The sequence below is a fragment of the Balaenoptera musculus genome, chromosome 7 (genome assembly GCF_009873245.2).
Source record: "Balaenoptera musculus isolate JJ_BM4_2016_0621 chromosome 7, mBalMus1.pri.v3, whole genome shotgun sequence".
Lineage (NCBI taxonomy): Eukaryota > Metazoa > Chordata > Mammalia > Artiodactyla > Balaenopteridae > Balaenoptera > Balaenoptera musculus.
The window spans coordinates 99,367,321-99,393,453 of record NC_045791.1 but is presented as its reverse complement, the minus strand read 5'-3'; the positions used below and the strand labels follow the sequence as shown (position 1 = coordinate 99,393,453).

The window sequence follows — 26,133 nt, the reverse complement described above, 5'->3', positions numbered from 1 at the left end:
GTTGCTAGGAACGTTTTGAATCATATGACATTTTTCTGGAACTCATATATCAAAACTTCCCAGCCACACCCAGCTAAACCTGCTCTTCCTGCAGAATTTCCTATCTTAGCACATGGCACCAACAGCTACATGAGCCAGTCCTTCATGCCACCATGCTCCTGCCTACCACAGGGTCTTTGCATGTGCTGGTCCTTGTCTTAGAATGTCCTTCCCACTTCTCCCAGGTAATGTCTGCTCCTTTTCAAGATTGCAGCTTCCTTCTGCTGAGATGGCCTGTTTGAGCTCCCCGAACAGAGCAAATATTCTACATCACTTATTTGAGGTACCATTTTACATCTCACTGAGTGATTATTCGATCAATGTCTGTCTCTCCCACCAGAATATAAGCTCCATGAGATCCAGGGCAGTATTAATTTTTGTTAATCATTGGTATTCCCCAGCATCTAGCCCTGAATTACATGATAGGTGCTTGGTAAACATTTGTTGAAAGAATGGATTAGAAGGCTGTAGTTCATGTATTATTTATTATTTAATTCCAAAAGTAATACATGGTATTTGTAATAAATATGAGTAGTATAGAAATGCATGAAGAAATGAAGTAGGGAAAGAAATGCTCCTTTACCTTATAATCCCATCTCCCAGAAGTGTCCTCTATTGACACTCTTATACAAACTTGGTTTATATCCTTCTAGACGTTTTTCCTGTGTTTGCCTATCATACACACATACACATATGCATATATATAGTTCTTATAGGAAAATAGAATCTTATGCTACATATGCTTTTGTTTTGTTTTATACGATACTGGAGCTATCTTTCTAGGTCGTTACACAATAGAGCTCCCTCATTAAAATGATTATGAAATACTTCAGAAAGGTCTAGAACAATACAATGAGCACACCTGTACCCACTACCCAGATTGATAAATAAAGATTATCAATACATTGAACAGATCCCCCACCTCGCTATCTTGAATTTGGTGTCTCTCATTCCCATGCATTTCTTTATTCTTCGCCTAACTAGGTTTATATCTATAACCAGTGGAGAGTCTTTGCATATTTCCAAATTTTACATTAATGGTATAATTCTATATGTGCTTTCTGCAACTTACTTTTTTCACTCAAATTTATGTTTGTGAGATTCATTCAAACTAAAGTGGGTAGTTCAGGTTCATTCACTTCCCTTGATGTAGCATATTCTACTGCAAGAATGTGATATAAATAGTTATCTATTCTTCTATTAGTGTGCATTTAGTTGGTTCCCTCTCCCCCACTACTTTTTTTAGTATTTCAATCAATGCAGCTATAAAACATTCTTGAATTTGCCTGCTTTTGTGCATATGTGAGAGAATTTCTCCAGAGGTTATACCTGGGAGGGGAAATGCTGAAGCGTAGGGTATGTAGATCTTCAGCCTTACTAGATGGCGCCAATCTACTTCTCCCAAGTTCTTTCATTATTTTTTAAAGCTGCATAGTATTCCATGAAAATAATGTACACTAATTTATTTATCCATTCCTTTTGCTAGATATCCATTTGCAATATCCAATAATACCCATCTGCTGGATATTATTTGGGGAGTTAAAATAATATTAAATATAAAATATTTCATGTTGAGATGATTCTACTAGCAGAGCACTTGAGAGCTTGGAAGGCCCTCTGGGGTATTTTAAGTTCATTTGATCCACTCCGTGGAGAGAGTCAGGTCAATTATTACCATTGCTATGTTTTATCTTCAATGGATGATGAAACCAAACCTGAGGTATTAGGAATCTCAGGTCCTCGCTGGGTGGGCAGCAGAGCCAGGTGGTGTGGCTCACATCCCTGGTTCACAGCTTGTTCCATTCTACTTCTCTGCCTTCTTACACAGTGCAAAGAAAAAAATGTTGCCCACTATTCCAGTTCTACAAGGATCAAGCCATTAGCCACTTCAGTCATTGCACCCTGAGGGGAATTCAGGATGGAGAAAAAACAGGATGCATTCTGTGCTTTGGATATACTGGCCCCTAGATAGTTAAGATACCTATCTAAGGAAAAATTTCAATGACCCTAGATTCTTGCATCTTCCCATACATAGAAAAGCACTAAAAACAGTAACTGGAGATGTCTGTTCTTTGTGACTAGCAGTAATCGTTTTAGGCTTGACTACATGTTTTTCCCAGCAAAAAGGTTCATCTACATCCTGGCTCCTGCCTTCCCTCTTCAGTGTAGTTCCTCAAAGCTACCTGAGAGTCTGTCTCCTGGGCAATAGTCCTCAGTAAGGTCCCGAATAAAACTTTACTCACAACTTTTACATTGTGCGATTTTAGTTCAGTCGACAACAGCTACTGAGTGGTTCAGCTGAGAACTATAGTTGGTCAGAGCATTGGAAACAATGTCAGAAAGGAAGACCACCATAAAGATGGAGGAGGAAACACGCCTTCTTTGTTGCACCTGTGAAAACTGCAGAGTATCAGCTCACAGGCTGTGCTGCTGGGCTGCATTGTCCTGGGAAAAGGGAAACAGATGGCAATTTAATAGGAAGCTGATAGCATTGTTCGGGGTTGGGCAGGGGCTCTCCTCTGGGGAGCTGGGAGAGAAGCTTTCAGCTAAGAGCCACAACAGCCTGGAGAAGGAGCTTCTGTGACCACTTCCTTCCACCTCTGCCCTAGGAGGAGCCCAGAGGGGGCAGGAGTCATAGGTCTCCATTGTCTGCCTGCTGCTGTTTCTGCCAGAACTCCCTTGAGAAGCCAGAAGTTATGACCCCAGGGTAGAGGCGTGTGTATGTGCATGTGTGTGTGTGTGTGTGTGTTGGAAGAAGGGCTGGCCAGATGGTGAAAGCTGAGTATATAAATGGCATCAGAGCGGGAATGCTGAGGATGGGGAAACACGTTAACCAGATGTGCCTAGGGCACGGGACACAAACAATGTGTATAATGCCCACCCCTCATTTCTCCCTTTTTCCTTTTTATATGCTGGCACATGTCCTGAACTTGAATGGCTCTGACCTGAATAGAGGCAGCTGCTGTGCACAGCTTCTCTTAGGAGGGGTGGGGAAGTATGGTTTAAAAACCAGAAACCCAGGCTCTGCCACTAACCAGCTATGTGATGCTGGGAAAGTCCCTTTGCTTCCCTGCGATTCTTATCCTTCAGGAAATGCCAAGATTCCTTCTTCGCTGCAGATCTATCTTGTGCCTACTCTGCAGGTCTGGGGTTGTAGGCTGCTCTCGGGGGTTTAAAAGTAAGCAAGACATGATCGCTTCCCAGCACCTTTTCTCCAGCTCCTGCCCAAGTTCTGAATGTCTAGCTCCTGGTTAGCAACCGAGTATCAGACAAAGAATCAGAATTAAGGTTGTTCTGGGAACGAGGAAAACAGGATTGAATGGCTCTGAGGTCTGCTTGGTGCTTCTTTTGAGTTTCCTCCATTGAGAAGGTCAAGTGAGTCACAAATGCTATTCTTTGACACTGAGTATCGTGGTCTGCCCAGCCAAGGCCACCTCCTGAAATCCTCGTAACCCAAGACACAAACACCCACACTGGGTTCGGATGACACGCCCACTCTTCAATTCTCTCCGGATGCCACTTACATGCCGCATGTCCCTTAATCTGGGTACTCCAGAGTCCCATCCTCTTCTCGCCTTTCCTATCCTTGTTGTGTGTTCTCCAGCTGGATCGTCACGTGAATTCCCACGGTTACCCAAAGACCAACGGTTCCCCGCCCATATTCTCTGGTCTGTGGCTCTCCTCTAAGTTCCATTTTATTTACTTATTTTATTTATTTATTTTTGGCTGTGTTGGGTCTTCGTTGCTGCGTGCAGGCTTTCTCTAGTTGTGGTGAGCGGGGGCTACTCTTCATTGCAGTGCGCGGGCTTCTCATTGCGGTGGCTTCTCTCGTTGCAGAGCACAGGCTCTAGGCACGTGGGCTTCAGTAGTTGCGGCACGTGGGCTCAGTAGTTGGGACTCCTGGGCTCTAGAGCGCAGGCTCAGTAGTTGTGGCGCACGGGCTTAGTTGCTCCGCGGCATGTGGGATCTTCCCGGACCAGGGCTCGAACCCGTGTCCCCTGCATTGGCAGGCAGACTCTCAACCACTGCGCCACCAGGGAAGCCCTAAGTTCCACTTTAAATGGCTACCTGCCATCTCGACTTGGATGACCTGCGGGCATTGACACCCACCGTGTCCAAACCGCTCCTCGGCCTCACCCCCAGCTGCCTCCTTTCTCCAGCGTTTCCTATTTGATGGCCGACGGCGCCATGCTGGGAGGCTCCTTGGACCCATCACTGGGTCCTTTTTCAAGCCAACTCTTTTGTGGTTCTGTTCCTGGTAGAAGAAAATCCAAAGCCTTTACGGTGACCTGAGAAGCCTGGCCGCCTTTGCAGCTTTTTCCCCCCTTCTTTGTTCCCACCCGGCAGCGACCTTGAGTTCAGCCTGTGGGTCACAGGGCCCTCACTCTTGTCCTGATAGGGACAAGGACAAGGGGAGTACTTTGTCCCCATCCGCTTCCTTTCCCTGGAATCCCTCCTTCTTCCGCACACCCAGTCTCCTTACCGGCCTGACTCCTGTCTCCTCACCTTCCAGAACTTCAAGTAGCATCTCCTTTCCTTGGCTTTCCTTGGCCCTCTCATCTAGGTTGGTGGCTCCTCCTCGGGGTTTCCATGGCATCCTGCAGTGACCTTGATCCCTGATGACGTAACTGAAGGCGCTCATCCAGAGCGAGACTTGGTGATGATCTCTCCTCTGCTCCGGGCACAGTGGCTGGCTCTCAACATATGGGATAAATAAACACATTTTATAAAGAGGGAAAGAAACCCTTTCTCAAAGTTTTCTTGGGGTGTGGGTAGGATCTCGGAGTTTGAATGTATCCCCGTACATTTCTGAGATTTGCCGCAGGGAAAAATCCTGAAGGATGTCCACAGGCTCCAACAAATCCTCCTAACTAGCTGAGTTCTTAGATTTCCCGGTGCCTCCTGTCACCAGCTTCTCCACTTTGCTGTGAGGAGTTGACTAGGTGGGGGCTGTCCAGGAGCTGGTGACTGACAGATACCTGGGCATCTTTTGCCAAGTTTCAGGGGAAAAAAGAGGTAGAGGATCGAGTGTCAGCTGTCCAGGTACCGGGCGGCAAAGCTGATGACTTCCCCTAATATATGCGTCTGTGCTTTCAACAGAGGCAGTGTGCAGAAATGAAGAGCACCGGGGAGCCCAGCTGAGGATCTGGCCTTTGCCGTGGGCGGAGGGGTCTGTGAGGAACGGAGGCCGTCCCTGGAGGTGAGGTCGGGGCGTCAATATTTCAGGTTCTTGGAGAAATAACTGCAGAGGCAGTCAGTCGGAAAGGAGTGTGGTGGTGCCCCCCTGTCCCATCCCCCGGTTTCTTGGCACTTAGGCAGCCATCGGATTAACGACATCTTTTCAATCCTCACAGAATTGACAACCTCACAAGGAAAAAGAATGTTTTCTCACTGGACGGAAGATTACAACAACATCAAAAGGAGCAAAACCTTTTCTGTATAAGGGCATAAACACTTGCCTTCTACACAATGTTGCGAGTTAATATCTTTGTCTCAGGGGTATAATTTTTCTCCTCCAATCTTTAGAGCTATTTCCAGAATTGCAAAGACTGTTTGCAAAAACTGTGTCTCAAGTCTCAAATGCCCGAGTCAGCTCCGCGAGTGGATGGACAGGGGAGAGGGGAGGGGAGTCATACTGGGGGATGAGAAAGTTATTGCCTTTCAAACACCAGTGTGTAACCTAAATCAAAATTTTAAAAAAAGCTTCAGAAATATAATGCCTTTAAAAAAAAAACCTCGAATGATGCTGGGAAAGTTGAAGCAAAATGAATTTAATTACTGAATCACTGGTGGTGATTAAAAAACAACTTATCTGTAATAAACTCTATTTATAGATTTTTCCAATGCAAAGTATAGGACTTATGAAACGCAAATGATTGGAAGTGTAGGTTAGATTTAGAAAGGAAATCTGAATAGAAATGATTCCCTTCCACAGATAACAATATTTGATGTTAAATTTGGTTCTTTTACTACTCAAGCAATCAACATATATAAAATAAAGTTAGAGTAAACTATATTTTTCATCACAAAAGTGCTTTTAATTTGTAAAACATCGTCACACCATGTTCCACTACAAGCATTAATAAATTGCTTATGTTATGAATTATGTTTAGAAAAATGTGCTTGTCCACATTTTTAGAAGCACAGCTATCAGAGTAGCAAATGATTTTTAAATGGATATTTAGAACACATTAGGGTGAGTGTTACGTTTAGAGCTTGGATATTCTTACTGAAGATTATTCAGTTTAAGATTCAACAGCACACACAATCTCTGGGCAATGTGTGTCCTCAACAAGAACCTGCTTGGACGTCCTTTCCTTATACTTAGGAAGAAAAATCCGGTCTGGGACATCCAGGTCCCAGAGAGGCACCTTCTCTGTGGTTCACAGGGAGACCACTCAGTTCCTGGGTTCAAATCTTCCCTCGGTCACTTTTTCACTGCAAGATCTTGGGCAAGTTACTTAGCTTTTCTGTGCCTCAGTTTCTTCCTCAGTAATTTGGGGATAATAGTCTCTTCATAGATTTACTGGAGGATTAAACCAGTTTATGTAAAGCTCTGGGACAGTTTATGATGGACACGTAGTAAATCTTCAATAGACATGAACAATGATTATTATGGACGTTGGAAAACTCTCACTCTTTCTAAAGAATTGGCATGAATCAATGTCTTTTGAGTACACTCAGACTTTGCAGCAGAGCGATTCATTTTCAGTGAACAGTCAAAATTATTTAGATAAAGTAACTTCTCTTCAATGCCCTGGCATCAATTGTTCAAAAATAAAATAAAAAGACAAAGGGGAAAAATTCCTGGCAAAGAGACAAGTTTTGAGAATTGTTTTAAAGCAGTCATTGTATTCAGGTGGCTTACTATAAACAGGGAGGGAGGTAAGGAGGAAATCAGAGCCCATTGTGGGTCCATAAAATGCATGTCTTTTCAACTAAACAGATTGCTATCAGCCTCACAGAGCCGACTCGTGTTCCTTTTTGCCTGGTCATTTCCTTTACTGAGTGTCCGTAAGAACCACCCACTCGGGTGTTTCTCAGGATTATAGGTTTTTAGGTCAAACAGAAACCCTGGGAGCGCCCAATGCAGCCCCACACACGCGGTTACATTATGCACTGGCTGGGTGACATCGACCCTGCCGCTGTGGTGTGTCCTGAAAGCTGTTGTGCCTGATTTGCGGAGATTCTCTCACAGTGTGGCCAGCGGCGACCCGCAGCACAGGGTAAGGGCGTGGCTCTGAAGTCCTGAAGGCTTCCTGGTGGGCTGAAGGCTGCACGTGGGAACCCCTCCATTCATTTCAGAAGCTGGACCAGTGGGCCCTGCTCGCTTGCATCCTTTGTCATCCTCGGCATCCACGATGGACGAGACGCGGGAGCCTCTGGCCATGACTGTCCACCTCCTGGCCAACTCTGGGCATGGCTCGCTTCTGCAGCAAACCCTGGACCAGCTCCTGGACTGCATTTGCCCAGAGGTCCGTGTCTTTCTGGTGTCTGAGCGGGTCAGTCCAGTGAAATACTATGACAAATGCCACTCCAAGCGGTCCCGCTTCCCGGGGATGTCTGTTCTGCTCTTCCTGCATGAACGCCTCGGAGAGGAGCGGCTGTTTCGCGTTCTTGACTCCCTACAGCATTGGCCGTGGCAGTGCTACCCCACCCAGAATGCGCAGGGAAGACCGTGCCCCTATATTCTCGCCAATCAGGAATTCTATAGTCTGGACAACCAGATGCCCGTCTGGGGCGTGAGGCAGGTGCACTGTGGCACCGAGGTCCTGAGAGTGACGCTCTACTGCAGTTTTGATAACTACGAGGATGCCATCGGGCTCTATGAGATGATCCTGCAGAGGGAAGCCACCTTGCAGAAGAGCAACTTCTGTTTCTTCGCGCTCTACTCCACCGAGAGCTTTGCCCTGCAGCTCTCCCTGAAGCAGCTGCCCCCTGGAGTGTCGGTGGACCCCAAAGAGGCATCAGTGTTGCAGTTCAAGGTTCAAGAGATTGGCCAGTTAGTGCCTCTTCTACCCCATCCGTGTGTCCCCATCAGCCATACCCGGTGGCAAACACAGGACTATGACGGCAACAAGATTCTCCTTCAGGTATTTCTGTTTGGTCTCTGTGATCTTTAGATGCACATGGAACTGTGGGATTTGACACCCAAGAGATGATTTAATGTCGTGGTTCTCAACCTTGGTTGCACACCAAAATCTCTGGGGAGTTTTCAAACATTCCCATGCCATGGCTGCACCCCAGGTCAGTTAGATTAGAATCTTTGGGGGCACACTGGTTTGGGTAATCTTTTTAAAAGCTCCTTGGATGATTCTAATATGTAGCTTGTAACGTGGTTGAGAGGCACTGATTTAATAAAATCCCTTCATCTGACAGATAAGGAAGTTCAGATTCTGTGAGCTGGTAACTTGCACAAGTAGTTTGCAGTAGAATCAGGCAGCACCCTACTTCTCAGATTTTCCTTTAATCATGCTCCTCAACTATACACAAATACTTTGCCCACTCTTTGGGTCCAGAAATATCATTAGTTCTTTCCATCTGGACCTAAGGAAGCTGAAGCTGTAATTATGGTTGGGGATGTTAAGTATGCCGTCCTATTGACTTAATTTTTAAGCATCTTGCATCACTGTCAAATTTTACCCCAAATAAAGTTATATAGTTAGAAGCCTTCAAAATAAAACCTTAAAATTAAAGCCTTCTTCTGTAGGCATCCTATTGAAAGCAAGCACGATCGTGATAGCTACCATGTGTCATTTCTTATGAAGGATTATGTGGCAGTTGAATCTTGCTGCTTAGTAGCTGTGTGATTTTTGAGCCTTGGGTTCTTCAATGAGGGTAATATTAGCATCTTCCTAGAGTACAGGTTGTTATCTATGCTAAATGACCTGACACTTATAAAGTGCTCAAGATAGTGCCTAGAATGCAATTTTAGCTGTTATTGTTCATATTATGCCCTAGAGTATGTATTTCACATTGATTGTTTTATTCAGTCCTTCTTACAACATAGGAAGTTTTGCAGAAGGGAAAATTGAGGGGTAGAGGGAATAGTTACTTGCCTAAGACACAAGAGGAAGTGACCACTGCAGTTGACCACTGCAGTCCAGGGCTGGGTGCATGTGTGAGTGTGTGTGTGTAAGTGTGTGCAGGCAGGGAGGTGTACGTGATATTCACAGCAAAATTTCTGTCTGTGAGAAAGGGTCAGAAACCCTTTTAAGGCCTATCGGATAAAGTAAAAACAGGCTAGAAGATGAATTATCTTTCCTTTTGATTAATTTTGTTGTCATCAGCTTTGAGTCATTAATAAAATATGAGTCATATTGATAGTGTATGTAATGATCTCTAAATTATTTACCTTCTCATTCACATAAGGTGGACAGGCATTGTTTCTGTTAGCTGCCTGTCACATAACCCACTAATTTCCAAGGCATCTAAAGTTTTTCCTTCAGCCTTAGTTAATCTCCAGAATCTAAACCTCACTGTCAAGCAAAAATTTAATATATGTGTGCAGCAGGGGACACATTTCTGTTTCAAAGGCTAACTGACATTTTTACTTCTGAACCACGGCTTATACAACTTAGTTCCTTTGGAAAGTTAAGTCAAATTTGGGGAGTGAAGAATAGTTTTTTGGATAAAGACGTCAATGAGTTTAGGCTTTTGCCAACAAAACGGGCGATTATCTTCTGGAAACTTCTGTTTCTGGTGTCATATAAAAGTCCCTGAAGAAAGCATATACAAAGGCTTGGCTGTAATACACTATAAAAGATAATACCTTGTAGCTACTTCACTCCTATAATGGGGTGAATTTTTCAGGATAGAAAACCCAGCCCAGACTTGCTTGGGGGCAGAGAGGATAGGGGACGGTAACTGAATTGGTTTTTGTAAGTAAGTAGCCTGAGTCCTGAGGCAGGCTTAGGAGCCCACTCTCAGCTCCGCCACCTCCTCAGACAGGCCCTTGTGGTCACCAGCTGGCTGCCAGCAGCTCTGAGGACTATCCTTTTGAGTTCCTCACCCTACAGTGGTCCAACAGAACTTCTGGACTTCACGTCAATCGGACCAACTTGGATCCGATTCTCTTCTCTAAATCGATCATTGCATTCAGGGGAACGGGATGAGGTGGATTAGCTTAGTTCTGAGGCAGAGGCTCTGCTACCCTGCATCCCGAGATTTTTTTGTGGACTCAGACTCCCTTGGGACTCATGGAGGCGGGGGACAAGGGTCCCCAAGGAAGATCAGTGAGGGGACAAATGCTGGGTGGCAAAAATGACTAATGTCCACCAGAGAAAGAAACCAATATCTATTTAAGGGAGAGCTATAATCACAAGTTAACTTCCCCATGTGTAACCCTTCCAGGATGGACATGTGTGTGAGGTGGGGGGGAAAGGGGGGGGTTGCTAGACCCAATGAGGGTGATGGGCAAAGCTTCCAGGAGAGGTGATGTCTGGGCCTGGCTGAGCTGGATGGCCCAGAAGGAAGTAGCTAGATGGGGAAGGGAGGAAAGTGTTCCAAACAGAGGAGATGGCGGGTGACAATGTGTGGAATAGCATTTGCTTAGCAGGCATGTTCAGAAAAGCGCCTGTGATTCCATGTGCCTGGAGAGAAGGGAGGGGGTCGCGGGGAGGAGGATGGGCAGGTGGGCAGAGGCCACATCATCAGGCACGTGCTCAGCCACTGGAGGTAAGCACCATGAGGACAGGGACCTTTTTCGGTCCACTCTTTTTTTTTTTAATTTTTGAATTTTATTTTATTTACTTTTTATACAGTCTTATTAGTCATCAATTTTATACACATCAGTGTATACATGTCAATCCCAATTGCCCAATTCATCACACCACCCCCCCCACCCCCCCGTGGCTTTCCCCCCTTGGTGTCCATAAGTTTGTTCTCTACATCTGTGTCTCAACTTCTGCCCTAAAAACCGGTTCATCTGTACCATTTTTCCAGGTTCCACATACATGCGTTAATATACGATATTTGTTTTTCTCTTTCTGACTTACTTCACTCTGTATGACAGTTTCTAGATCCATCCACGTCTCAACAAATGACCCAGTTTCATTCCTTTTTATGGCTGAGTAGTATTCCATCGTATATATGTACCACATCTTTATCCATTCATCTGTCGATGGGCATTTAGGTTGCTTCCATGACCTGGCTATTGTAAATAGTGCTACAGTGAACATTGGGGTGCATGTGTCTTTTTTTTTTTTTTTTCATGTGTCTTTTTGAATTATGGTTTTCTCAGGGTATATGCCCAGTAGTGGGATTGCTGGATCATATGGTAATTCTATTTTTAGTTTTTTAAGGAACCTCCATACTGTTCTCCATAGTGGCTGTATCAATTTACATTCCCACCAACAGTGCAAGAGGGTTCCCTTTTCTCCACACCCTCTCCAGCATATGTTGTTTGTAGATTTTCTGATGATGCTCATTCTAATCGGTGTGAGGTGATACCTCATTGTAGTTTTGATTTGCATTTCTCTAATAATTAGTGATGTTGAGCAGCTTTTCATGTGCTTCTTGGCCATCTGTATATCTTCTTTGGAGAAATGTCTATTTAGGTCTTCTGCCCATTTTTGGATTGGGGTGTTTGTTTCTTTAATATTGAGCTGCATGAGCTGTTTATATATTTGGTCCACTCTTATACTCCCAGTACCTAGAACAGCATCTGGCACATGGTAGGCAAATCCATTCTTGTGTGAATGAGCAAAAGCTTTGCCAAGTAGCTTCTGTCTTATTCTGACTGTAATCAGCAGTCACTGACAGAGCCACTGAATGGTACTGACATGTACAATTTGCATTATGAGGATCAAAAAGGAGAGTATACATGGAGGTGCTTTGTAAAGTAGAAACTGTAGCGCAATTATTGTCTGCATAAGAAGGCTGCTAGCTGTCTCTCCATGTCTTTTCCCACATAACCTCCTGTCAGCGCACACTGTCTGATGCTTCTTAGAGCCTAGGATGTGTATTTTTGATGAGATTGATATTAGGGTACCTAGTAGATGCTCAGTAAATGAATGAATGTCTGAATACATAAGCAGGTATGTCAAATGTTTATTCAACCACCAAGTGTTTATTAAATGCATACCTTGGGCTACCCTATTCTCCACTTGGCAGTTTTCGTTCTGCTGTCGCAGTCCTTAGTGGATGCATCTGCGGTTTGGGGTCTGACATAAATTTGGGGAATTCTCAGTCATTATTATTTCAAACATTTCTTCTATTCCATTCTCTTTCTCTTCTTCTGGTACTCCCATTATTTGTCTACCACTCCTTTTTTAGTTGTCCCATAGTCTTTAGATAGTCTGTTCTGTTTTTTTTTTTCAGGCTTTTTTTTTCTCTCTGCTTTTCTTTTTTTTTTTTTTTAATTAATTAATTAATTAATTAATTTAGTTTTGGCTGTGTTGGGCCTTCGTTTCTGTGTGAGGGCTTTCTATAGTTGCGGGAAGCGGGGGCCACTCTTCATCGCGGTGCGCAGGCCTCTCACTATCACGGCCTCTCTTGTTGCGGAGCATAGGCTCCAGACGCGCAGGCTCAGTAGTTGTGGCTCACGGGCCTAGTTGCTCTGTGGCATGTGGGATCTTCCCAGACCAGGGCCCGAACCTGTGTCCCCTGCATTGGCAGGCGGATTCTCAACCACTGCACCACCAGGGAAGCCCTCTCTGCTTTTCTTTTTCAAGGATTCTATTGATATGTCCTCTAGCTCAGAGATCTTTCCTCAGCTGTGTTTAGTCTGCAAATAAGCCCATCAAAGGCATTCTTTATTTCTGTTACAGTGTTGTTGTTGTTGTTGTTTTTTATCTTTTTGGTTCTTCTTTTAGGGTTTCCATCTCTCTTTTCACATTGCCATCTACTCTTGCATGCCGTTTACTTTATCCATTAGAGTCCTTAGCATATTAATCAGAGTTGTTTTAAATTACGGGTCTGATAATTCCAACATCCCTGCCATGTCTGCTTCTGATACTTGCTCTGTCTCTTCAAATTGTGCTTTTTACCTTTTGTAATGCCTTGTAATTTTTTCCTGATAGCCAGGCATGATGTAGCAGGTATAGGAACTGCTGTAAATAAGCCTTTACTAATGTGGTAGTAAGGAGTTGGGGGAGGGGAAGCATTCTATAATTAGGTCTCTGTCTTAGTGAGTCTATGCCTTGAACTGTGAATTTCGCAAGTGTTTAATTTTTTTTTTTCCCTCCTTGCTTAGGTGGGCGAGAATGGCTAGAGTGGGCTGGAGTTGAGTACTTCCCTTCTCTCACATGGAAGGCTACAGAAAGCTGGAGTTGGGTATTTCTCTTCACCCAGGTCAGTTAGGCTCTGATAATACACAGCATGTTAGGCTCTGGTTAACTAGTTTCCCCTGAGAGAAGGCCTTTTAAGAACAGAGCGCTCTGGAGTATTTAAAAATGGTCCCTTTTCACCTAGAGATGATCATACTAAGTGAAGTAAGTCAGAGAAAGACAGATATCATAGGACATCACTTATATGTGGAAACTAAAAAGATGATACATATGAACTTACTTACAAAACAGAAACAGAATTACAGACATAGAAGAACTTACGGTTACCAAAGGGGAAAAGCAGGGGAGAGGGATAAATTAGGGGTTTAGGATTAGCAGATACAAACTACTATATATAAAATAGATAAACAACAAGGACGTATTGTATAGCACAGGGAGCTATATTCAATATCTTGTTGTAAACTATAATGGAAAAGAATCTGAAAAAGATCTGAATCACTTTGCTGTACACCAGAAACTAACACAACATTGTAAGTCAACTATACTTCAATTAAAAAAAATGGTTCCTTTTCTCCTTCTCTTTCCAGAAGCACAAGGGGATTTTTCTCTGATGTTTATTGTGAGAGTCTAGTCACGCTCCTGGAGGTAAATCTCACAAAACTGGGGTGGCTCCCCTGGGACTGGGTCCCCTGGAGTTTTTAACTCTCAGAGTTGTCCACACTAAGCCTCCAGCTATTTGCCAATTACAGTTCAGGTTTTCCTCGCCCCGTCCTGGTTCCTGCAGTGGTTTCCACTTTTGATCCTCTTTTCCGGGAAGCCATGACTCCCCGTATTCATTCATATGTCTCTCCAGTCTTGGGGGCTGCTGTTTGCCCTGTGTCCTCACCTCTCATACAGATGCTAGAAGACTTGTTGCTCTCTCTAAGGCCACCAGTGCCTGAGGTCAGGGTCAGCAGTATTGGCAAATGCTGGCCATTCCTTGCTTGAAAGTTTCTCCTCTGTGAGCTTCCATAACTCGGATCTTCTAATTAAAGGATTTATCCTATCTCTCTATCTCTGTGAGCTTCCATAACTCGGATCTTCTAATTAAAGGATTTATCCTATCTCTCTATCACTTGGACATTTTTTTCAAAGTTTCAACTCTTTTTGCCCCTAAATCAGGTTTTCTCAACCTCAGCACTGTTGACATTTTGGACTAGATAATTCTTTGCCGTGGGGGAGATGTCTTACGCATTATAGGATATTTAGTGCATCCTCGGTGCTACCATTAGATACTAGAACCGACTCTGCTTCCCTTCAGTTGTGACAACAGGAAATGTCTCCAGACATTATCAAATGCCCTCTGGGGGGTGAAATTTCCCCCAGTTGAGAACCACTGTCCTAAGTTTAAGGTTTCCCTAAGATTAAGAAATAAAGCCCATTCTGGGCATTTAGTTGTCATCTTTGTTCAACTTACTCCTGTATTTTCATCTCCTCTATCTCTTGAGCTTTTGGCTTTTTCAACTCCCTGTAAGACCATTTAAACATAACGTCTCCTCATCTCAAATTCAGTCCAAACAAAACCAAAGTCATCCTCTGCAGCCCTGCCCCCAATTTCTCCAGCTCTGGTCACCCTCCCATTTGCACAGGTTTTGAAACATGTCTTTTTTAAAGCCTCTCTTTTTTTTTTCTTTTTCTTTTCTTTTCTTTTTTTTTTTTTTTTTTGACACATTGTCTTATTTTATTCAAATAGCAGTCTGCTCACACATGGTCCAAGAACACCCAAATAACAAAGCAAAGATTGGTCTTCAAACATTATAGCCAATGATGCCACGCTTGCCTATGATCTCGCCAACATAAAACCACATCCACACCTCAGTGGCCACCAAACCATTCAGTAGAGCTTCCTTAACTGTGAGCTGTTTGAAGCTACCAGTTTGAGCACTATTGATAATTTTTTTCAAGTTCTGAATAGCTGTAGGGATCTCAGCAGGGGTTGGAGGAACCAGCTCAACCTTGGCATAGTGCCAAAATGTGGCCACTCGAGGCTTCGAGTAAGTCACAGCAGCGCTGACCAGCGCCGGGGCCTTCTCCGCGAGGTTACGGACAAACTGGGTCATGGCTCTAGGACGGAAAGCCCGTCGCCCCGACTGAAAGCCTCTCTTTTTGGAAGACCCACATTCAGACAGCCCCCCCTAAACTGTTCTAGTTTTCCTTTGGAGACATTTCTTTTTTTCTCTTTCCTTCCCTAAACCCACCTAACTTCAAATGTGCATTGTTATTACAACATTCTAACTCTTCACTCTGGCTCCAGGCATCTGCTTTATCCTACACAGGACTGTTGAATACATTTTTGTTCCTTGTCAGCTCAATAGCAAAAGTTAGCAAATAAAATTAAAGCTCACTTGTCTGAATTTCAGGGCTCTTCATAATCAGGCCCCCCCGAATGTTTCCTTTGCTGCCTCCTTCTCTGGTTATTCCAACCTTCTTTCCAGACCTCTAGGCTCACTCCCGCAGCCATGTATTTTTTTGTCGTAAAATATACATAACATAAAAATGTATCACTTTAACCATTTTGAGTGTAGAATTCAGTGCCTAATGGTACTTAATAGTACATTTACACTGTACTTCATCATCACCACTATCCATTTCCAGAACATTTTCATCACCCCAAACAGAAACCCTGTACCCATTAAACAATAACTCCACAACTGCCCCCCACCCCTGTCCCTGGTAACCTCTAATTTCTGTCCCTATAAATTTGCCTATTCTAGGGACCTCATATAACTGGTATCATACAATGTTTGTCCTTCTGGGTCTGCCTTACTTCACTCAGCATAATATTTTCAAGGTTCATCTATGTTGTAGCATGTGTTAGAATTTCCTTTTTTTACAGGCTGAATAATATTCCATTTTATGGATATCTGCCTTTATACACGGCCTGAGCTGTTCCTGGTCCAGAGATGTCTTTCTCTTCCTCCTCACTTGTCTATCCTTTAAGACCCTGTGCAAGCACCACCTCCTCTGTGAAACCTGCCATAAGCGCATTCTTAACTAGAACATTTTACACCTAAACTTTGTAACACACAGCTGATTATAGATTTCCTCATTCTTGTACCATATAATTTGGGACTTCATGACTCGCCATCTCTTTTCAGTATTTTATTGTAAATGTTTATGTCTGGTAGAGTACCAGACAGACAGCTGCTTCTGAACCATTTGTTGATTGATTAACTGCCTGTTGTCAGGAAATAAGTTTCTCTTCAGAAAAGTAAATATTCCAGAAGCTAGTTTGGCAAAAGCAAACATATATTTCTCTTCATTTTATCAACAGACCTTTAGCTAAGATCTTCTTGATGTTCTTTATTAGCCATTTAAAATAAAAGAAGATAGTCTCTCATGAAGTAATTCATTTGCTTCTTCTGTAGCATTTCTGGGTTCCTTTCTCATTTCTGAGTCTCTCAGAGGCACTCATTCAGACTCTATTCCTCCCGCTTTGTTCCTCTCCTCATTTCCTCCCCATTCTTCATACCCCACACAGACACCCACAGGCACACAGACACACAGACACACACTTCCAACCCTACACGCCCGCTCTCACTCAATACTTTGCTTTATGCTGCCCTGAAGGAATCAGGGCATGGCTTGTAAGCATGGCTCAGAAGGTTGCTGCTGCTATAGGATGGTGGGTTAACATCACTGGTTTTGGTTAATAAATTAAAATAAGTACCTTTCAAAAGATCAGTTAATTGGAAGAGACTAGATTCAACTCTTAAGTAAGCAAGTTTGGCATTGTTTTGGGGTTTCTTATTATCTATATAATTTGTTCCCATGCAATCTTTTTTTTTTTTTTTCCAATGTAGGAGAAATCCTCTTTTGCTATCTCTTGGAATCACTTTTAGTAAAAGACAATATTATTTTCCCTTCATGATGTCAGTCTGCCCCTTAACAGCTTAATCATGTTTCAGTGATGTATATTCTCTTATTTCTCAAGTGTTTAGAGCCAAATGAATGACAAATGATCTTGCTGTTCATCAAGATAATTACTAATGTTCCCTGAAACTCGAAAACACCTACCTCTCAATTTGTAACATTTTACAAATATTTCTTAGAAAGATGGGCTCTAAATGATCAGAATTCCTACAAATGCATTTCAATTGCTTTTTTGGCAAGAGGAGCTTTATTCTCTCTCAAGAGATTTATCTCAACCACTTGGCATTATGTTTCTCCTGGAAATTCTTCACTCCAACTGCACACACCTGCATTTCTACATTAATAATCTTGTGCTTTCTTCTGCCATATCGTCTAAGGACTTCTCTTAAAAAAGGAAAAGTTGATATTCTCTCTCTTAAAAAAGACTGCAGAAATGGCCATCCACAGGATAAATGTCCTTTGGCAGTTTCTTAGTAAGACTTTGTATCTACCTAATGGCTAATAATTAGGGGCCATACATTTCTATATGCAAATAATTTATAGTTTGTTAGGCATTAAGTTTTATTTATTTATCCAACAGACATCTAGTGATTACTTACCATGTGTTAGGCATTGTGCTAGGTACTGGAGATACAATGATGAAGAAGGTGTATACAATCCCAGCACTTCCAGCTGGCAAAGTCTAGAAGAAGACATAGAGAAGTGAGCAAACAGGTGCAAAATAGTGTGGTAACTACTATGATATGGGAAGTACAGGCTGCTAGGACAGCTAGTAATAATATTTGTGATGATGATAATAGCCAACTTATGTTTAGCACTACTATTTCCAGGCCCTGTTATCATTTAATCTTCTCAACAACTCTTTGACATTGCTACTTATTATGATCTCCTTTTATAGATGAGGAAACCGAGGCACAGAAAAATTAGGTAACTTGTCTAAAGTCTCACAACTAATTAGTGGCAGAGCCAATATTTAGGGGTACCTAACTCAGATTCAGTGACATGGAGAAGGCTTCTAAGAGGAAATGATGTGTAAGCTTGGAGTTAACAACAGGTATGAAGGGTCAGAGGTGACATATCCCAGACAAAGGAAATAATATACACAAACAATGGCATTAAGAAAGAGCAAATAATGTCCAAAGAATTGAACAAATTTCAATTTTGGCAAGTGGAAGAGGTGGCGAATTAAGCTGGAGTAAGAAGGGACAGACTGTGAAGGGTGTGGGAGCCCATACTAAAGGGCTTAGATTTTTTCTTAAGAAGAGTAGGAAGCCACTTGAAGTAGGAGGGTGACATGATCAAAACTGTTTTCAAAGCTCCTCTGGTAGTGGAGTGGAGAATGGATTAGAGGGAGGCAAGGGCATCCATGGGGTGTCCCTTCGGATGGCTGTTGCAGTAATTCAGACTAGAGTTGATGACAGCCTGCCTAGGGTTAATGGCAGTGGACATGGAAAGACAGGAAGATCTGAGAGATCTTTGGGAGAAAGAGTCCATGGGAATGGGTGACATGAGGGATAGAGAAGGGAAAATGATGCTCTTGCTTGGTTAATGTGGGGCAAACCATGCCAGGTTCTAAGACAGGGAAAAGAGTAAGCAGAACAGATTTAGGGTGATGAGGGGGATGAGTTCAATTTGGGACATGTTGAGTTTTAGGACCTTGTGCCTGGAAGACAGTTGGATAGGTAGGTATGAAGCTTAAGAGACAGATCTGAACTATAATTAGACTTTCAGAAGCCTTCATCATTTAGATAATAATTGAAGGCAGGGGATTCAACGAGGTTGGCTGGGAGAGTGTGTAAAGTGAGAAAAGAAGATGGCCCGCTTAGCACTGAAGAACTACCTCCTGTCACAGATTGACAGGGGAAGAGGCTCCTTCAGTGGACCCTGAGAAGGGGTGGATGGAAAGGAAGGAGAAAATCCAGAAGAACGTGTTGACATAGAAGGTTAAGGAGAAGAAGTCTTCATATGTAAAGGAGAAAGGTCAGTCTTGCAAAATTCTACCAGAGCTCAAGTAAAAATTAATGACAAGGAGGCTCCTCTAGATTGGACAGTCTAATATCAACCCTGAATGATTTCTGAATATGGAACTAGCCATGCCAGTTTTCCATTTCCAGAAGAAAAAGACTTCATTGGATCAAAAAAAAAAAAAAAAAAAGGTAGAATATAATGTCAAATGACCTTCCAGGAGGCAAAGGTGGCAACTCATCCCTTTGAAGGATTGTACTTGTCACTTTTATTCAATTCAACTGACTTTATTGAAAGTCTGCTATGGGCACAGCATGGCAGAAGGCTGAATAGGACGTAGTCTGTTCTTGACACTTAGTTAATGGAAAACATCGGTTACACCTGTTCCTCTTCTCCTTGTCCCATAGGTCCAGTTGAATCCAGGACTTGGTGTTAGGAATGGTGAGCTTGCCTTTCTGAATGGCACCTCGGGAGCTGACACGCTCCCCCAGGGCTCCAGGCTGACCCCTGTCTCTGCGATTAGGACCCTAGAGCCGAGAAGCCGAAAGAGCCGGGGCAGGAGGTTCAAGGTGGGTTCCGTGGAGCGGCCTGAGCCTGGTGGGCAGACAGCGTCAGACAGCGCTAGTGGCACTTCGTGGAAAAGCCCTGGCCGCTCAGCCCAGCCCAGCAGCCCAGCTACGGACTCCCAGCTGCCTCTGCCTTCTCTCCACCTCGAACCCGGGGCCAGAATAAAGGTCCTCAGACGGGAAAACAGCTTTGAGAAGCAAGAGGCAGAGACGAATGTTGACACAGGATTCACCGTGGTCAGCTCTGGACCCAGGCAATCTTTTCTGAGCAGATTTCCAAGGGATCTTTGGACCCACCAGCCACCATCCTGCTTGTCAACCTCTTCCTTAGGGGCAGCTGCTTCCAAAAACAACAGAATCTTTAAGGAAAGCATTCATCCTCTGTCACTTGCTGGCCAAAGGGACCTTTGTACCAGGACGACAATCTCAAAATGCCCCCTTCCTCTGCCAGCCCAGGGTGAAGAAAAAGAAGCAGAAGAATTCTTTATATAGCATAAAACAACTGTGCTTTTCTAAAACACAAAATCCAATAGAATGTTCTAGAAATGGAGCACTGACCCAGAATCAGCCTGTTTCTTGTTCATCTGAGGGGCCCTAAATGCTAGCCATGCACAGATCTGTATCGCTTTTATTTCAAATGTTCAAAGTCTAGCAGTGCTGGTGAGTGGTTGTTTATTTGCCGTCATGGTCACAAGGGAACACAGCCAACGCACAAGGAAAAAGCCCAATGCCTCACATCCTTGGAGACACACTAACACAGCTGGGTGTGTTGAGTTCAGTACCTATCAGGATAATTGCATTGTATGCAAATAAGTTGGATGTGTTATGCAATGCTGATTAGAGTCTGTAATTTGGTTTTAATTTTTACTTGCGTTGCATTGCTTATCTCCCCGGGCAGCATGGGCTATTTATTCTTTAGTGTTTTTTAATTTTTATGTGACCTCATTTGGTAACTAGGCCCTGTTCACCACTCACCTCTAGTGATTTTTGCCTTTAAAGTTGTTTGCATCTGGAATGAGTTAACACGCAAAGTGTTTTGAACATCACAAACATTTCTCTTTTTTTCCTGTTTAATGAGCAGCAACCCTGGAAACCAAAAAAATCAAGTTAAAAATGAAAGCTAGGCTCTAGGGTTTTCCGGCTCCTCCATTGCTTGTTTGTTTCCGCACTACTCCAGTGGGGCCCGTGGTTCATATAATTAAGCAGAGAGGAGTGGAATGTGATTGGATGATTCGAGATCTCCACTGAGTGTGGCAGCAAGATTGCATTGGTTGGGTCACTGGAGCAGGACTTGGGTTTTTTTGGCCATGTTCAAATTCCTGAATTCCTTTGCAATACTCATTCATTTATTCATTCATTTATACATCCATTCGTGCAACACAGTGTATGAATACCTACCTTTGAATAAGACATTGGTATATGGTACACATACATTTTGTGGCCATCAAACCAAAAACTTATTTATGGTTTCACCGTATCACAAATCCATTCCATCAATTCTTAAGAACAGGTGGAAGTTCAAACTTATTTCTCTGGGAAACTTTTCCACAGCTGATTACCACACTTGCTGCACAGGCTGTGATAAGAATTCACAACCTGTGGATGGAGATTGGGCATATTATGAATTGCAATTATAATCATAATGGACAAATTCTTAGTTGCTCATATGATGTATTATTTGGTTGGGTCTGTACACACATTTTTTAAAAATCTGAGGTCTGTGTGTTTCAGTTAATTTATAAGGTTATTTGACTCCAAGAACTTCATTTTCCAGAACAGATGTTATGTGACTATAAGTGCTGATTTAGCTGGATCTTTTGGAGACCCCTATACTGAGTATACCTAATTGGAGAGAAGGATGAGTTCAGGCTTAAGCATGAATCTCATGGCAGCGAGACTGGACTGAGTTTGTGTGCTCTGTCCCCCTAAAAGAATAGAAATGGAAGACAGCTGCAAATGGACAAAGACACGACTTCTTAACGGATTTTTGTCCTTATACTATCAGTATATTCTTATCCCCATTTTCTTTCTTTCCCTCAGATTAAAGTTAGATCTTAGAATGTGGAATGAAGAACTTACTTTTGGTATGGTTTTCTATAATAAGAGTTTAAAAAAAATGAAAATCTTATTTAAGTTGAACTACTGAGCTGCTTTGAAAAGCACAGCAGGCGGTTCTGAAGTTTCTTTCCGACTTTTTTGAGGTTATCTAATTCCTTTAACATAATACATAGGTAGGAATATAAGTACATGGAAAGCATAAAGAATATTGAGGAATTTGAATGAGTAACTTACAAAATTGACTTGTAAAATAAGAGTGTACTCTTAAAATGTACTCTATTGTATCCTCCTACTCACTATAGGAATCCAATTTACAGCATGATGGGATGGAAATGCCAGTGGGCTATGTGAGAGAGGACCAGATTTTGGTCTCAGTTTAAAATTTACTATTTATATGTGACCTTAAACTCTTTGATCTTCTGTTGCCTTATCTTCTGTACCAAGGTTGTTAGGAAAATCAAGATTATGCATATGAAAGCATTTGGATATTGTTAAACACTGTAAATATGTAAGATATTATAATCACAAATGGTCCTTCAGGCTCACATTTTTAAAATGTCTTAACAACAAAGGATTTTTTTTGAAACAACTTTTAGTGAAAGCAATGCTACAATTAAAAAAAAGAAATCCAACTCTCTAAGATTTTTACCATGTGTGTCATTTATGTTTACACATCTAGGAGGAAAATTACAGATAGAAAGGATCAAATAAACCCTAAAGTTCAAAAGAGATTTTACATATAACAGGGACAAACATATTAACTAGTTTAATCCAAATTATCAAATTATCCAGACTCTACTTACTTATACTGTATTTTTAAAAATTTATTTATTTTATTATTCTATTTTATTTATTTATTGTTTCTGGCTGCATTGGGTCTTCATTGCTGCACGCGGGCTTTTCTCTGGTTGCGGCGAGCGGGGGCTACTCTTCGTTGTGGTTCACGGGCTTCTCATTGTGGTGGCTTCTCTTGTTGTGGAGCATGGGCTCTAGGCACGCAGGCTTCAGTAGTTGTGGCACGTGGGCTCAGTAGTTGTGGCTCGTGGGCTCTAGAGCGCAGGCTCAGTAGTTGTGGTGCCCAGGCTTAGCCGCTCCGTGGCATGCGGGATCTTCCCAGACCAGGGATTGAACCCGTGTCCCCTGCACTGGCAGGCGGATTCTCAACCACTCTACCACCAGGAAGCCCTGTACTGCATTTTTTGAAATGTAAAATGTATCACAAGTGACTCCTGATGATCAGATAATTTTATATTTTTTATAGGTATATTAAAACTAAGTTGCATTACAGTTGTTTGGCTATTTTTAACCTTAATAGTAGTTCACATTTTTTGCAAGCATTAATTGGATATTGCTAAGCATTAATAGAAATGGTAACATTTGCAAACTTGCAAATGTATTTGTCTCTTAGGGGAAGTAGAGCAGGGGATTTGCAGGCTGAGAGGGAAGGAGAGGGACACAGATTGATTTACAAAGGGAAGTGGCGCAGGTGCCTCAGCTATACCCCATCTGCCCTCAGCTCTGATGGTGTTACCCAGTCCAAGCTTGTACTGCTCGCTTCATGAAAGGCCAAGAAATTGAGACGTTGTTGGGGCAAAGAATAGCGACTTTATTCAGAAAGTCAGCAGACTGAGATGATGGTGGACAGGTGTCCCAAAGAACCATCTTGCTGGGGTTTTGGATGCTAGTTTCTTTTATAGAACAAAGCAGGGCGGGGTGAGAAGGTAAAGTAAAAAAGGTGATAAGTTGTTGCAAATATTTCCTGGCTCCGGCCAGACTCGGGAGGGGAGATGTTAATTTCTTCCTTCCTGCAGCCATTCATAGGTGAGCCTGGTCAGGATGTTTCCTGTGAACTGAACAGTGGTATTTTAGTTTAATATTCAGGCATGAGAGACAGGGTTCCCAGAGATGGGCCTTTATGTACACTTAAGCTATAGGCAATATCCCTTTACAGTGATTAAGTTGTAGCAAAAGCAATAGAATACAAAGGTTAAGGTAAAAGAAACAGATCTAACATGGAGTGAGGTTTGTTCTTCCCTATTACAATGGGATTTTGTGGTGGTGACGCTGGTCTTTCCACCGCTCTACCAACAACGCAGTTACGCATGGGAGGTGCTGATAGCACAGAGGGGGATGGAGGCAAGAGTGGGAGGAGGTGAGAACCCCTTCTTTCCCTCCCAGAGAAAGATGGAGAAAGGGGAAGATGAGAGGAGAGAGAAGAATGGGGCCATGAGCACACACCCATTTTCTGTTGATTGGAAACTCCTAAGTTTCATCTCCTTGCTATAAAACTTAGAAATTCCTGGGATAATTTAACCCTGTCTGCCTTTCCTGAGTCTTCTCCAAGCCAGGGTGTGTGGGTTTTTCCCCCCTTTTTTCTCTTCCTTCTTTCCCCATTCCCCTCCATTTTCATTCCTTTTTCTTTTCTTTCCTTCTTTTCTCTTCCTTCTCTCTCTTCCTCTGTGTGTGTGTATGAATTTGATACTCTCTTCATTCTTCACTTTGTTTAAAATACTTTGTCTTTGCAGCATCTCCCAAGATTCCTCAAGGGGTTGACCTGTAGCTGCAACTTCTGAGGGGCCCCCTTGGCTAAGCTCTGAGAGGATCAGAAAGAAGATTTGCTCCTTCTCTGAGGAAATTCTCGCTACATTCCAATTAATTGTTGGGATTCTGCTCTGGCACTGCTCAACCCACATCACTTAGAAACGAGCTGGTCTCTCTTCCCCACAGCTCTCTCCTTCCTTTCACACCTGTCCAACCTTTCTCTGAGGTTTGAGATGTTTCCTGAGCATTTCTTACAATTAGCAATTTAAAATATTGTCTGTAATTTGTGATAGGAAAACAAAAGGAGCTTATGGCCCCAGAGAGCACATAATTAGAATTTATGTTATTAAGAACTCAAGCCTGCTAAACTTCATTTCAAAAACATCATTGAAAAAGTCTAGTTATTCCAGAGAATCCATCTGAACTACCGAAGACATAACTAGGTCTCTGCTTAGCATGAGCAATGTATTCTATTTGCAGATTCCATTTGTGCCAGAGATGATTCTGAGGTGTTTCTTTTAAGAACAGTAATTGTAAAGAAGGACAATAATACTAAATCTGAGTTGATGATGGCTGACCTGAGAACCCCCTTCCTAGGTGGGCATTTCTTACTTAAGTATTTCCATCTTTACACCAGTCCTGTGAGGTCAGTGCTACAATGACCCCCATTTTACAGATGAGAAAACTGAGGCACAGAGAGGTCGAGAGCCTAATCAGGAACGGCACAATGACAAAGCGGCTCAGTTAGGATTAGAATCTGGGCTGTCAGGCTGGCATCTACACCCTTAACCACGCTACTGTCCTGCTCCCTGAAGGGGGTGCAAGAAGGGAGACCTCCACTTCCACACGGTGCCACCCTGCCTCCACACCTTGTGCCCCAACAACTGGCATGCCACCCAGTTTTCCTTGTCGCTCCTCCAGCATGCCCCAGACCTGCCCTGGTGGACCCCTTTTTGTCCTTTAGGTCTTAAATTAAGTCCACTGTCAGGAGGGACTTGACTAGATGGCATCCTATTAAAGCAGCCCAGGCACCAGTCCCTGTTGCAGTCCTAGGACCAGAGTAGGTGCTTTTACACGTATACTGTTCAGTGAATGCACAGCAAGGGTTGGGAACACCTATGAGGCTTCCATTCTCTAGAAGCCAGAGACAAGAGATTGTCTTAGTTTTCTGGGGCTGCCATAGACTGTGTGGCTTAAACAACAGACATTTACTTCTCACAGCTCTGGAGGCTGGGAAGCCCAAGATCAAGGTGCCAACATGGCCCATTTCTGGTGGGAGCTCTCTTCCAGTCTTGCACCAGCCACGTTTTCTCTGTGTCCTCTTGTGGCGCCCAGAGAGAAAGGGAGAGAACTCTCTCATGTCTCTGATATTTTAAAAATTGAGGTATAATTGACATATAACACTATATTAGTTTCAGGTATACAACATAATGATTCCATATTTGTACGCATTGCAGAATGATCACCACAATAAGTCTAGTTAAATTCTGTCACCACACAGTTTTTTTCTTGTGATGAGGACTTTTAAGATTCACTCTCAGCAGCTTTCATATATGCAATATAGTATTATTAACTATAGACACCCTGCTGTACAAAACATCCCCTTGACTTATTTCTCATGTCTCTTATAAGGGCACTAATCACATTCATGAGGCCTTCACCCTCATGACCTAATTACCTGCCAAAGTCCCCACCTCCACAGTGGGGATTAGGGCTTCTGCATTTGAATTTGGGCGGACACATCCATTCCACCATAGAGATAAACCATTTCCTTCCTGCCTAGGTCCTAGGGCCATGTTGACTCTGGGCAGCCCCTCTTCACC

The 26,133-nt window shown here is 43.0% G+C and overlaps 2 protein-coding genes across 2 annotated transcripts; one reads left to right on the top strand and one right to left on the bottom strand.

Moving 5' to 3' along the window:
• Positions 1–7,157: 7,157 nt before the first annotated feature.
• FAM124B (family with sequence similarity 124 member B) lies at positions 7,158–22,349 on the top strand. The gene is made up of 2 exons (XM_036856925.1): positions 7,158–8,132; positions 19,553–22,349. Exons 1-2 carry the CDS (start codon positions 7,401–7,403, stop codon positions 20,201–20,203), a joined length of 1,383 nt encoding a protein of 460 aa, XP_036712820.1. The 5' UTR covers positions 7,158–7,400; the 3' UTR covers positions 20,204–22,349.
• Positions 14,970–15,398, bottom strand: LOC118897691 (ATP synthase subunit g, mitochondrial-like). Its single transcript, XM_036856926.1, has one exon. It carries the CDS (start codon positions 15,365–15,367, stop codon positions 15,056–15,058), a length of 312 nt encoding a protein of 103 aa, XP_036712821.1. The 5' UTR covers positions 15,368–15,398; the 3' UTR covers positions 14,970–15,055.
• Positions 22,350–26,133: the final 3,784 nt, after the last annotated feature.

Bases quoted from the DNA above. Each gene is read 5' to 3' on its own strand.
- FAM124B (XM_036856925.1), top strand. From the start codon at position 7,401: ATGGACGAGACGCGGGAGCCTCTGGCCATGACTGTCCACCTCCTGGCC. The intron at 8,133-19,552 runs GTATTTCTGTTT...CTTGTCCCATAG, and splicing joins GCAACAAGATTCTCCTTCAG to GTCCAGTTGAATCCAGGACT.
- LOC118897691 (XM_036856926.1), bottom strand. From the start codon at position 15,367: ATGACCCAGTTTGTCCGTAACCTCGCGGAGAAGGCCCCGGCGCTGGTC.